Here is a 13,539-nt window from a genome sequence, read left to right on the forward strand (position 1 = left end):
CAATAAGCTGACCACAGACAGGCTCATGTGAGCCTAATAATCAATGACGAAATGAGACTTGTCATCTGTACTGCTGCTCGTCAAAGCAGGCATAATCCTCCGCTTGTGCGTGTCTTTGTGTGCCGTAGTTGGAGGAGTACTATTTCACTAGGCAACTGGAACCCAGCGGCGCAGTTGTGGTAGTGGCTGTCAAGGGTGAGATATCTGTAGTGGCAACTGAGAAGAGCTCAGTCTGGGGGCAGTAGGTGCCTGGTGTCAGGCGGCTAGCTAGGGGCGTGAGTATATTAAAAGGGTGTATGTGTATCAGAAAGGGCTCCAGGGGTGTGCCAAGGGTGAGCTCGCGCTATGTAAACAAATCAAGACTCGTTCCATTGACAACCCAAATTTGAAGGAACCTACAGAGGCACTTCGAGACCCAATCACAGTGCAATCACAGAGCACCTGACTAGAACAAGGATAGCGAATTGCTAACATACAGGAGGATATTACTGCTGTCAATTCATCTCACCCTTCATATGCTTTGCTTTACAGCTACTGGCTTTTGACACGCAGGACGAATGCTTCGGTGGCTCGTTGAGCAAACAATGCAACATATCCTTGCGCCCGATAGAAAGCCCAGTAAAGACACCTTGTGGCCCATGAAAAGCCTTCCGGTCTTTGTCAGGACCTCTGACCACTTGCCCAGCTCCAGCAACTCCTGTTCCAACGACTCCTCCAGATATCGATGCGGTGTCTTCAAGCCCGACATACGACCGTCACGCATTGAACCTTCTCGTTGCGGCAACATACTTGTTCCAGGATGATGGGCATGGCAGCAGGCTGATACATGCCAAAGCAAGAGTCGGGAGTGTCGAAATATCTGAGGGGATACGAACCGCCATCGTATTAGCCTTCGGGGGAAAAGCATTTCCTATTTTTCTTGAGAACAGGGCTTCAAGACGTGTTGAACGTGGCTATTTTCAATACCATACAGTACAAAGGGTAGTGCGGATCAGTTTACTAAACATATGATCATGCCTCAAGAAAGTCTGCTTGATGGCTGTTGAGAGCCTTTCCCATTTTAAAGAGCAGTGTTGCCTGCCTCAATGGCTCGCTGGGTCCCTCAATGGGCCAGCATCCACGCCAGGTAGCTTGTAAGCCGTGTAAACCTCTTGAGGATGACCGCGTTCTCGCACTGGAACAAGGAACCCCAGAAGCGCAAGCTGTCGATCGGACAATTTTTCTTTAACTTCTTCGCCCAAGTGCTGGGGATAATTCTCTATACTGCGGATGAAGAATCGAGAGAAAGCTTGCAGAATGGCAGGCCGGATCGCTTCTGTCCTGTTGATTCCCACCGAGTGCCAAATGCGGCTATCCAGGATAAGAACCGTGCCAGCTGGCACTTCGATTGGAATAGAACCTCCCTGGTACATGTTAGTTTGGAGATGACACGCCGATCTCATAAGTGGAATAGAGGTCGTATGCGTGATGTGACGTACAATCTCGTTGAACGTGGGAGGCGCAACGTCCTTGCTATGAGATCCCGGGTACAATCGCGTGGCACCGCTTTCTTCTGTCGCGTCCATGAGGTACCAAACGAAATTCAGCAGTAGTGGATGGTCAATGGGAGGCCCCAGACCCATCTGGTCTATGTGCATGTAAATACCAGAGCGTGTAGGCCGAGCGATGTTAGCCGTCATTGAATACAGCGTGAAAGCACTGCCTAGAAACCAAGGGACGATGGAATCTATCAGAGGATGGTTGAGCAGGTCAAGGAACTCATCTCCCTTGCCGGGAAGATTCCTACATGTTTCGTCAGCTGAGGTATATCACACCTGATTGGAAAGAGTAAAAAGGGGCGGCACAACTGTAGCGTGCGTTAGAAATTGGAAATGATAAATAGGGTAGCCTCACCAGACACGTTGATTGGGTTGATCACCCTTTTTCATGAACATACCGTCCATATGAGCTATTCCGGCAGCTTGCTCTCCTGCGGCCTGTTGCTCGACAGCAGTTCTTAGGATCTTGGCCTGATCTGGTGACAACGCGTTTGGCACCAATCCGTAGCCCCATCTCCTGAGGTCGCGTTTGATCTGTTCCATGTCCTCTGTAGCCTTTGGGAGATCCTTACAGGCCTGCTGATCGTCCTGAGACAAAGGCCTGGGACGGCCACCTGGAGTAAAGTACATTGGGAAGGGACCCAGGTATGGTGGCCTAGCTCGCCTGATGAATGCCTGCTGGGGATGCATGCGGCCTTCAATGACGTCGAGAACGTACTCTGGCATGATGGTCACTGTAATACCTGGTTCGACGCCATCGGGAGCAGACTCGAGAAGTTTGACCTCATGTGAGCGGGCGTCTATGAAAATCGGTGGACTCATGTATCGGGATCCATCGCCGAGCGACAGCTTCACGAGAGTCTCAAGGCTTGCGAATGTCTAAATGCTGCCTGTGAGTGCACTCTGTAACAGCTGTAGGTCAAGTGCGGGACGAGTAACAGAATAACGCACGTACTGATAGTTTCTCCTCAATAAATGTACGAACGCGGGACACACTTTTTATGAACACTTCTCCCGGCCCGTCGTGCGAGAAGTCATAGGGCTTGTCCTGGAATTCAAGTCCAGCAGTCAACGTCTTCGCCGGCAGATGGACAGTAGATCCCATTTTGACGAGGTACAGCAATTAGCAGAGGATGAATGTAGCTGTTGTTGTGATGATAGACAGTACAGATGAGTTCAACGACGTGATATGAAGCACACAGCTCATAAAACCTCCCAAACATAGTTTCCATTTGAATTTGCCTTCGACTGGGATAAACGTTTAACAGCCTCTGTAGCTTGAGGTTCGCAGTTTCAGCTCTAGAGCTTGAGCTTTAAACTTCCTACTAGAAATATGAAGTGGTAGTAAACCAGTGCCATGCCATCTAGGCGTGCATACACGAATGTGCGGAACTACCGGCATTTTGCCTATGCCAGCTATCAATCCCCAACCCTGCTACGAAGAACGACTTTGGGTTCGTTTTGCCGGCGTGCCACTCGGTCTCGGTCATTTCACCGGTCAATGCTGAAATGTACATGTGCAACACTTGGTTCCGAGGAAGTGCTAGCAGATCCATTCAGTGGTCAAAACTTCCAACCAAAGGGGCAGGGGTTTAATTATGGGTTCCCTGCAGGTCGCTTTGGTTTAGTTCGAGGTCAGCTGTGCTATCATGATATCTTCTGCTTTGAGATATGATGTTCGCATGTGGGTAGGGTCTCATTGTTGCATCTCGATGGATGCCGGGTCTATGGTCTCGAGAGGCGGGGGAGCATGCTACGCATCCAAAAGCACCGAGAGAATCAATCTGCCGATACCATTGAGTTTGAATAGCAGGAGCTAATTCACTCATAAGGGCGGAGACAAGGAGGAAGCCCATTTGCCAAGCACACGAAACAGATATGTTCAGGCAACTTCTGATTATCGATGGTGTTGTTAAAAACTAATAAAACAGAGGTTGCGAACAATGTTGGTACTGGCTGAATATTCATCAATCTTATTCTGGGCTCTAGGTTGAATAATTGAGCCAGGCTGGAATGGTGCATTGTCAACATTATAAGCCGTCGTGGCATTCGAGATGCTGAGATTTTGAAATTAATTTTGACTTCACAGTCTAGCATTTTTTGAAGTCTCCAAGGTAACCCAGCTGTGTTCTTGGCCTGCCACGACATGGAAAGAATCTCTATATCATACCTTCCCGTTAATCATTTAACTCGAATGTTGAGCTGGCGGGTTGTTCTCCCAGCCTTTCGGCTAACATCGCCAACCCGCTACCAACGAGTTGAACCATATCGAAGACATGATACCCTTTGAACATTTGCGCCCACAAAAGCATGGTGGAGCTTGCCAGATTTCTGATTTGAACGGCATGGCTCTGGCCGTCTTCATCAAAGGAGTCCCCGAGCTCGGTTTCCCGCACCAAACTCACGATAACATTCACCAATCTGCGCTCACTCACGCGCAACGCTTCAAGACCCGAAGCCTCGACGCATTCTGATACAACGAGGAGCCACTGCGTCAGGAGGAACGCGCACTCCAGGTTGCACAAGGCATGCTGTACGCTCCAGTTCATCGTCTGGGTGCGTGCCACAAACGCGATTCCGACCCTGACGGGAATACTCAAGGCATGGATGCACTGCAGCACGGCTTGATCCAGGTGAGGTGACCTGTCCTCTGCTTTGATGGCACGTTTTGAAGAAAAGGCTTCGACTATGGCCCAGGGCTCTCGTGCGAAGAGCAACTGCCGACTGGGGCCAAACTTGGCGCTGAGTCGAATGTACACCAAGCGCAGGATGGCGGTCGAGTTGAATCCTAAGGGCCCTTTGGGGGATGAGGGGTCCGTCGTGGACTCGTATGTCGCCTCCCAGGATTCTTGCCAGGCACGGAGTGCAAGTTGAACATTTTCCACAACGCTGTCGCACAAGACACCCCCTGCGTCTGGCAGGCATCCAGTTACGTTGCGAGTGAGTAAGACATGTTGGAGTAGACCGTGTATGAGGACATAGTTCCCGAAAGATGAAAGAGGTTCTTCGACGTGTACGCGCTTTCCTGATAGCAAACCGCTGAGCTTTTCCTGGAATGGCCCCGGTCTCATATACGTGTCCTGTAACGTAGACCACTCGGCAGCGTTTGGTGCTTGCCAAGTTGACGCGCATCCAGGCAGATTAATTGCGACTTCTTGGTTTAATAACAGCGGCGGCACATTGAAGGCTACGGATTGTAGGTTGAGGAGGGCGTAGGCGGCAAAAAGCGTTCTACGACGCTCTTCATGCTGTATACCGTCGCTCCATGGCTGGTTTGGAAGTGGGACCTTTTCGCGGTCGGAAATTCTCAACTCTCGGGCAAGAAAGGCGATTTGCGTAGACATTCCGAGCGCGTCTTGAGTCAGATCGTGATCGCCCCACGACGCCATCGCCATGATTACCACCATGGCTTGCAGCAACTGCAGTTTCTTGCCTTGTCCCTCAGACTTTGGTTCATTTAGAGCCGAGCCGGTGGAGTCGTTAGGTCCAATAGGAAGATTCAGCGTGCTAGGCCTTCCACGAGAATCTTTGGTCAACCGATCCAACGCAGAACGGCTCCGTTGGCTCGTGCGCCAAGAGATCAGGGCCTGCGCACCGGCGTAGAGCTGATACCCAATGGCAGGCTGGAAGCGATAAAGCGCTCCGACGGCAGACAGAGATAGGAGCAGCTCGACGCTGATAGACGCGGCAGAGAAGGTGACGGGGTGTAGGAACGGCATGTGGATGGCAAATCCGCGGAAGTAGCCCTCGAGAAAGCGAGAGAGCGTGTGTTTAGACGGGAGGGTGAAGTTGTTTGGTAGTATTTCTCGGACTTCGGCATAATTGTCGAGTATTCGGGCGTAACCATCGAGAGAAATCTTCCAGGGCCGAATGGAGTGAACTTGTCTCGGTCGTTGGGTTTCCTGAGACTGGCTTCCAGGATCGTGTGTCGAAGCCACATACATTGGCACCACTTGGGGCCTCTCGGGCTCGATTGAAGGAAGCCTCGAAGCGAATCCCGACTCGGATTCGGTCTCTAATCGGTGATCCTGTGAGTGTAGAGGATGTTCCTGATAACGAGTTTCTGAGGGGGCCAACGGATTCATCTGGCTGTCTTGGCTACCGTCTGGAGGGGCAGTGTGTAGGAGCGAGTTTGGGAATTGTGTGTCGTTCCATATGGAGTCAAAATCGAGGCCATCCAAACCAGCTAGCAGGTCCTGTGTTAATAGATCTTGGAATGGTTCTGGGAACGTTGCCGTGATATCATGTAGAGCCAAATCATTCAGCCCGTGAAAGACGTTATCCTGGGGCAAGAGTGATTCCGTTATGCCCAGAGAGGCATGCTGTACGGAGGGTACTGCTTGTTGCCATTCTGATCCATGGGCAGCATGCAGACCTTCATGCAGACCTTCTTGCAAACCAGCCACTGGAGTTTGCTGTATGCTTTCAGATGGGTCTATTGTCCTTGATCTCGGTATTTCACCAGCATCAAGATCTCGAGTATTGTTACAATCTTCTGTCTCATCAGCGTGGGAGATGCGCTGATGTCTAGACAGAAGATCCCTATTAGAAAGGTTAGCTCATAGAGTCTTAAAAATTGCTCATGAACTTTTCTCCATTGCTATCCTATTACTAGATTTACCTTCGGGAGAATCGCCGGCCGCAGTCGCACAGGAACGGTTGCTCCCGAGTATCTACGTCGAGACATTTGGTGAGCTTTTGGTCATTGACTAAGATTATCGACCGCATTTTGAACCCTCAATCATGGCAGATAATGATACGATAGAACAGAATCTGAACAGGGGATCGTACGGGTGCGTTCATGACGTTCAAGGTGTTCATATCTTTTGAATTGTTTCCGACAAAATCTGCAGGGCGGAACGTTACGCCGAGGCCGGCCCCGAGGGGCAGACATGGCAAGAAATAGGATTTACCAATTTAGGGATGCTGGATATCCTAGAGCGATGGAAAGGTGGGGTGTTCGAGGGCCAACGTCAAGCATGAGGTATGCCTAGGTTCTGTAAAGGCAAATCCTCGGTGACGACTGTTTGTGACCGTCAGCTCTGGATCCTGATTACCAAGCATCGCTGACGACCATGCGGTTGCGCGTTGTTCCGCCCCGGACTCTGTACCATTCGCCATGACAGTGAACTTCGTTAACCTCACTGCCGCTAAGAATCCAGTAATTCAGGTAAATATTTCGATTTTCAGGAAGAATTTTCTCCTTCATTGCTACTACGTGCGGCAGTCCCAGCGTCGAAACGACTTTGTCGCTCATGATTTCCCCATGCAGCTCGGGACAAGCTCGACAGACACATGCACCCCCCGGCGGTTGATACGTGCACACTAGGTGGCGTCCAACCCCGCTTCTGTGGCTCACAATGATGGTCAACACCATGTGTAGCTTGGATGCAGAGGGAACAAAGACTGACGAAGCCAGCAATGTATAAAAATGCACAGGAAGTGCAAGAAATTATATATCCATGGCAAGAGGATTATTAATCATGCTGAGGTGATATCGAAATCACGGTCCACGATCGGTAACGACATGGATTTTGAACAGTAAACCCCGGAGTTGGAGTCAGAATCATTTCTACTCCAACATTCATGTCCCCCAACCGAACTGTCAGATCTCAGAGCAAGTCCTTGTCTAAAATCTGACAAAGACAGTGATTACATCTCTCCACTCGACGCTAGGATAGGCTTCCCATAGAGTTGTTGGACTTGATCAACGACCGTCGTTCACAGGAACTTGAAAGATCTTCTTGTGACAACCCTGCTCATTTATGTTGACTTACACGGAGTGGTCTGCTTCAGTTTGTGTGGCTCAATGGCAAAATACATTGCCTTAAGCTGCACGACAAGCCAACCAAGAGAGTATGAGTTCTGTTGCTGCTCATCGTTTTGAAAGCAGATATTTGCTGTGAACCTCGGGAGACGGACTTTGTGCACGAGTGAGTTCGTAGCTTTTTGACCCCAACCTTGGGGTCACAATTGCCCACTTCTTTCGAGCATCTTGAAATATAGCGCCTCAGTCGCCCCACTGTTACTGACTGTCAGCATTCTTTACAGGTCCTCTAATAGTGGGACATTGAGATGCTACCCCTTGAGATGCTAGCTGATCTAGAATAGAACGCACAAATGCACACTCTTTCGGCGGGATGCCGCTCATCTAGTCCCCAGTCATCATGTAGACCCGTATGTCTTTTTTACCCCAAAATAATGCAGTAAACTTCTGATCATTTGTAATGAAGCCGGTGGGTCTTTAGGCAAGAAAGGCAATTTAGCATACAGAGAAGGTCTTACGTATCTGCAAGCAGGGTGGAAGGTTTTCGTATATAATGAGGCTGCTCAAATCTACAAATGCCAGCTTTGCCTCCAAAGCACGTTCGGACTTCCAAATTTATCGTCTATCACAGTCTTGAAATAACTGCTCTTCCCAACACTTTCACCAGCCTATCATCATGGCAACTCAGACAGTTTACAGGTTGGCACAACGAACTTCCATTCAAGACCTTGTGACCGGCACAGAGCCAGTACCCGAACCCTCATCCACTGAGGTCTTGATCCGTATCCGAAGCGTCGCTCTCAACTTCCGCGACTTTGCTGTCGCAACCGGAAGATACCCTTTCCCTGTGAAGGATGGTGTGATTCCGTGCTCTGACCTCTCTGGCGACGTTGTAAAGGTCGGAAGTCACGTCGATGACTTCGCCAAAGGTGACAAGGTCATTGCCGCTTTCGACCTTAGCACCCTTTATGGAGCCATTAAAGACTGGAACCACAGTCTCGGTGGTGAGATCGATGGTGTTCTCCGGGAGTTCATCTCACTTCCCAGCTCTACTTTGATCAAGATACCGGCAGAATCGAAGCTCAGCTACTCTCAGCTATCCGCGCTTGTTTGTACTGGAACCACTGCATGGAATTCTCTGTATGGCAACGTTGCTCTGAAGCCTGGACAGACGGTACTCTTCCTTGGTAGGTCACTTCACACACTTGTACTGATTAGAATCAAGTCTGATGTCTAACTCATTCAAGGAACCGGTGGTGTTTCCATCACCGGTCTCATCCTCGCCAAAGCAGCTGGGGCAACGACAATCATCACCTCGTCTTCTGACTCGAAGCTCATGCATGTCCAGGAAACTTACGGTGCCGATCATGTAATCAACTACAAGACCACACCGAACTGGTCCGAAGAGGTTCTGAAGATTACAAAGGGCCATGGGGCCGATTTCATCTTTGAGAACGGTGGTGCCGGAACAATTGCCCAAAGCATCAATGCGGTGGCTTACGGTGGCTCCATCGCCGTCATAGGGTTCTTGTCCTCTTGCCCCCAGGATCAAATGCCTGATGTCGCGGCGCTTGCTCTGTCCAAGGGCGCAGTGGTGCGTGGCATTATCGTCGGTTCGAAGCAACATCTGGAGGAGGTCACGCGGTACGTGATAGCTCGGGGATTGTCGGTTCCTGTGGAGAAAGAGTTTGGCTCTGGACGAGATGAGATAATTGCTGCCTTTGAGTATCTCACCTGTGGCACCCACGTCGGCAAGGTGTGCATCCGCATGTCTTGATACGGCCATGGAGCCTTTTTTACCTTTAAACATGGCGATGGGACCGCAATCGCGATGGAGATTAGGTTTTTGGAAAATGACGGGATACAAATGGGAATATACGAGTGAGATAGTGAGAATTGAGTGAGAGTGAAGTGCGCAATACGTTCCAACTGCCAAGTCGGGAATCGGTAATATTGCATGCCGCCGTTCGTCACCGTCTGGATCGCCCACATCGACTACAGAGGCAACTCTTCGTTCCCAATCCCTGAGGACAGTCGAGGGGTTGTTCCTGCGGAAATAATTTAGGGCAGATAGTTGTATGACGTGGGCGTGGTCATGTCAATTGGTGCTTGGTACAGCGCCACGCTCAGCCGCGCCAAGGCGCTAGTTAGCGGGCTTCCACATCAGGAAGCCTTCAGCCTTGTCGTCGCGCACGGACACTTTTTCCACCTGCCTGTCGCTTCTGCAATGGTGCGTCCAGGGGACAGAAGATTTAGATTTGGACCGAGAGAAAAATACCGAATGCTTGAAACAAGTGCGAACCCGTGCCCCTTGCCATTCGTCACCGGGCAACTCCAGGCATGTTGACGTTCAGGGTCGCGGTCCCGACTAAGATTGCGGAGCAACTGGAACCTCTGCTCATTGTCATCAAAGAGCAGGGAGGGACTGAATCATAATGAGCCCAGGCAAAATGCGCTGCAGAGATGTCAAGTTGGATCATCCATTGTTCCCGCCAGCCATGCTGTCCTCGCCCAGCTCGTGCCCTTCCTTCGCATTTTCCGTTCTTCTTCCCCCCTCTTCTCAATAAACGTTTGATTCCAACGAAAGTCTAGAGCCAAATATATTTTTTCCTGGTAGAGCCTCTGAGCCAACAATTTACCAGCATATGTAGACTTTCTGCCCGCATTTCGTCTCGGGAGTCACGAATGGACGGGCGAATTGGGAAGGGATGTCGCCGCGAGGGCGTCGACATCGGCTTCAATTCTAGCATTCTAGAAGGATGGGTGTAACAATCGAGACAGTGATATCTTGGTATTTTGGCGATGGGCTTATACGGAGGTAGGCAGAGGCAGGAACGCGGCTCGGTCTTTTCGTAAGGTTCGGTGAGAGATCGGATCGTTAGGTCTGATGCAGCTTTTTGATGCCATGGTGTCTTTTTTCTGAGGCTCAATGTTAGTGATGAACTGACGCACAAATATCGCCCTTGTCGATTCGTCGTCCAAAGTTGCGCCATAGAAGCCACAACCCACAAAACTTTGTAACTAAATGATGCTGGGAACCGTCTGCCCGTCAGCTCCGAGCTCCATATGCTGTGTCCTCTGAACAGCTGCTTCGTATCTGCAAACCACTGCCTTCAATACTATGTCTAGCTGACTCGCTGGAAGGGGCTCCTCCCTGCTATGCTTTGTACTGTCAGTTTTTATTCGTCGGTTGGGTCGTTGTACCCATCGATACGTTTGCTGATTTCGTATCAGTGGTGGAAGCTTGCATCGATCGATCACCTTTCTCCTCCTGCCAGGCCAGGCTTGTTCTCGTCCCATTTCCCGGGCTGTGACTCGAAAATCAGCCAAGCTGCTATTTGTTCCAAGGACCAGGACGGTTTTCTGGAGTATGGAACAATGCGAGAGGTCATTAAGAGACAATGTGATTGACTTTGCTGCTCCTGGCTGAATAGATAGGCATAACCTTGAAGTACTGAACAGAAATAAGACGGATGGACACAAATAAGACGAATGAACAGAAATAAGACGGTATCCAAGAGACTCAGGCGAAACAACTGCTTCAACGGGGTCACCAATAAGCACAAAGCAGAAGCTCAGCAGAGAGCTCACCACTAGCGTGGTTCTTGTAGCTGCTATGAATCATTGCACTGGTATTGTCTTCTCAGTGAATCACTATCGAGCGCTCGGACCACAAGTATCAGATTGTGCAAGAATATCTCCAGATATAAAAGACCGACCACCCCGCCCTCGATCAATCTCTTCTCTTTCAACATCACACACCAATCCCAAACCCAAACCCATCCAAATTGCTTCAACCAAAGCTCCCTCCCATATTGGACATATTCATCGTCTTCACAGATTGTATTGTTCCAAGTAGGTTGCCGCGGTGATCACCTTCCCCACCACAGTGGTTTCGTTGTGGGACCAGCCCAGCCAAACACTAACTTCAACTGCAGTACTCTCATCTGCTCTCCAGCGCGACCTCAATACCGCGTCTACTCATCGTCTGTTTGACGAGATCATTTCTTTCAGCGCCCAGAGGGCCGCTCTCTTCCAGCGTCCAGAGGGGCGCTTCCGACGTCGGCAGCGCCAGGAATGGCAGCAACCATCTAGGTAAGCCGCATTCAAATTGCAGGATACAAACACGCAACTTACAAGGCCACCACAAACAGTTCCAGACCTCTTCAGCCGTATTGTCGGGCTCCGATAGGGCTGAGCAACATGCATGCGAGCATCATCCCAAGGCCAACGTTTTCGAGGCCCTCTACCTGGGACGCGAATTTTCCCGGCCAGATCGAAGACAGGGCGGGTCTGTTCATGCTGGATATCGCAATGGACCTTTTTCAGAGGGAAAAGGACCCTAGTGCGATACCTGCAATTCGGGAAAGGTCGTGTTGTCTCGACTTGGGCGGGGCGGGCAGTGCACTAGGTGTGCATTGAGTGCACCCTGGTCGTACACCGAGGCGGGCAAGCATGGTGTCCATTTTCTCAAGTTGGACAGTGATTACAACGGAACTCGCCTCTTCCCTGCCTCAGAGAACTCCCAGTCTGCCCAGGGACCGGGCATCTCAGAGGTATCGTCCTTGTCAGCAGCTTGCGATATTGCCAGACTGACCAGGGCTGGTGAACTTGGCGTCCCGCTCGTCCTCACTGTCTGCACCGATGCCGCTCACACACCTCGATGATCACCTTGCGTTGGAGTGCTACAGCTTGATTGCCTCAGAGGAGGACCAAAAGCATTGCATGAATGTTGCGTCACCTTCTTCACCAGCGATCTCGGACTGGTCTTCGATGTCCTGACACACAAGGACACCCTCATTCAAGGCTCAGGCCGTCTGCGTGAGCTGCTATCTCGAGAGACTTTCGACGCCAGTAGCCGCATCGACCTGTTGTCCAATATCGAGCCCGTCAAGGCAATCTGGAGGAATAAAGCTACGGGCAAAAACGGCTTGCTGCCCCGGATGGGGCAATTTTGGCCACCGAGCAGCTTCACGAGCTGATGAATCCAGAACAGTACCAGCATGGTCGGCAATTAGCTAAAGTAACGAGCATTCGGCGCTCCTCAGGGAAAGGTGATGATTCTCCAGGCTCCTGCCCATTTCCTCAACACCCTGCCCAGCACCCCGTCACCACAAGGACCAAAGGGGACCTTGGGACAGGCGAGCCGAAAAGTTTCAAAGGAAACGAAACCTTGTTGCACGATTCTGCCGTCGCCACCAGAGGGTGGCTGTGCTGGTGTGACCAAGAATGGTCTCTTCTACACCCTGCTTGCCAACAGCTCCTCGAAGACGACCGCTGACCACGCCAACCTGCCTGACGACCAGCCGGAGACCTTCTTGGCTTTCATGAAGTGCTTTGCCCAATCCAGCAATGCTCGACTTCCTCCTGCCGCCCAATAGTCTTGAACTTCACAGAGCTCGTCACGATATGGAGCTCGCTGCGCAGGCAGTGCGTGAACGGGAGACAAACTGGAGCTTCTCCAAGACTAGGCACTCAGGCTACCACAGGCCGGTTCCAAACACTACACCTTTTCCTTGCCCTCCGCATTCGCCGACCTCTTTCGATTGTACGCCTTCGCCCACGGATACGTCATGCGCGAGCTTGAGAACGCGATTATTTCCTTCCCGCACGCCGCCATCGACATATAATTCACCCTTGGGACTGACAAGTCGCCTGAACGAGCGGGGGAGCGATGCCAGATTCTGAAGGAGTCACTTGGACGCCCAGAGCCAGGCAGAGGCCAGGCCAGGTCGCCGCCCAGAGGGGTGGCAAGAATCCGAGCAGAGCCAGCTTGGCCAAAACAGGCTCGACTCAGGTTCGCTAGCTGGGATGCTTGGTGTTAGATAGAACAGCACCCCAGAGATCCCCGAAAGCCCAGCGTCTGCTCATTGTAACTCAACGACTCGACATCCTATCCGATGACGGCATCTTCAGCATGCGCAACCCCCGGAGGCCGGATATAGCATATCAAAATAAAAGACTTGACACCCCAATTGAGAACTTTGTACTTGGTCGCGTGCTTTGTAACTAAATGATTCATAAGTTGTAGAGGCCTCCAGCGTATGTGGGTTTGTTTATTAACCCATCTTCCTGCGTTCGTGACATTGCCAGTGACACTGACTGTTGATGGCACAAGTTTTTTTTTTTTTGCCTCATATAATTACACGTTTCTCGGTGACTAAAGTACATCTTTTCAGTGCTCATTTACCAGATCCTCGTTGTTTTCCTGCTGGCTCTGATATCGGACAAAGC

At 50.8% G+C, this 13,539-nt stretch overlaps 4 protein-coding genes across 4 annotated transcripts; 2 read left to right on the forward strand and 2 right to left on the reverse strand.

Annotated features, from left to right (window-relative positions):
* Nucleotides 1-1,082: 1,082 nt before the first annotated feature.
* Nucleotides 1,083-2,643, reverse strand: J7T55_015481 (uncharacterized protein; the record flags this gene model as incomplete). The annotated part of the gene is made up of 4 exons (XM_053139721.1): nt 1,083-1,403; nt 1,479-1,782; nt 1,894-2,417; nt 2,494-2,643. 4 exons carry the CDS (start codon nt 2,641-2,643, stop codon nt 1,083-1,085), a joined length of 1,299 nt encoding a protein of 432 aa, XP_052997206.1.
* A 1,072-nt stretch (nt 2,644-3,715) lies between these two features.
* Nucleotides 3,716-6,359, reverse strand: J7T55_015482 (uncharacterized protein; the record flags this gene model as incomplete). The annotated part of the gene is made up of 3 exons (XM_053139722.1): nt 3,716-5,860; nt 6,001-6,065; nt 6,299-6,359. 3 exons carry the CDS (start codon nt 6,357-6,359, stop codon nt 3,716-3,718), a joined length of 2,271 nt encoding a protein of 756 aa, XP_052997207.1.
* Nucleotides 6,360-7,981: 1,622 nt separating this feature from the next.
* Nucleotides 7,982-9,082, forward strand: J7T55_015483 (Zinc-containing alcohol; the record flags this gene model as incomplete). The annotated part of the gene is made up of 2 exons (XM_053139723.1): nt 7,982-8,492; nt 8,553-9,082. 2 exons carry the CDS (start codon nt 7,982-7,984, stop codon nt 9,080-9,082), a joined length of 1,041 nt encoding a protein of 346 aa, XP_052997208.1.
* A 2,011-nt stretch (nt 9,083-11,093) lies between these two features.
* Nucleotides 11,094-12,686, forward strand: J7T55_015484 (uncharacterized protein; the record flags this gene model as incomplete). The annotated part of the gene is made up of 6 exons (XM_053139724.1): nt 11,094-11,160; nt 11,244-11,400; nt 11,460-11,678; nt 11,789-11,872; nt 12,059-12,194; nt 12,354-12,686. The coding sequence occupies 6 exons, from the start codon at nt 11,094-11,096 to the stop codon at nt 12,684-12,686; spliced, it is 996 nt and encodes a 331-aa protein (XP_052997209.1).
* Between the last annotated feature and the right edge of the window lie 853 nt (nt 12,687-13,539).

This window comes from Diaporthe amygdali (assembly GCF_026229845.1).
Source record: "Diaporthe amygdali strain CAA958 chromosome Unknown NODE_5_length_1802954_cov_64_987939, whole genome shotgun sequence".
NCBI lineage: Eukaryota > Fungi > Ascomycota > Sordariomycetes > Diaporthales > Diaporthaceae > Diaporthe > Diaporthe amygdali.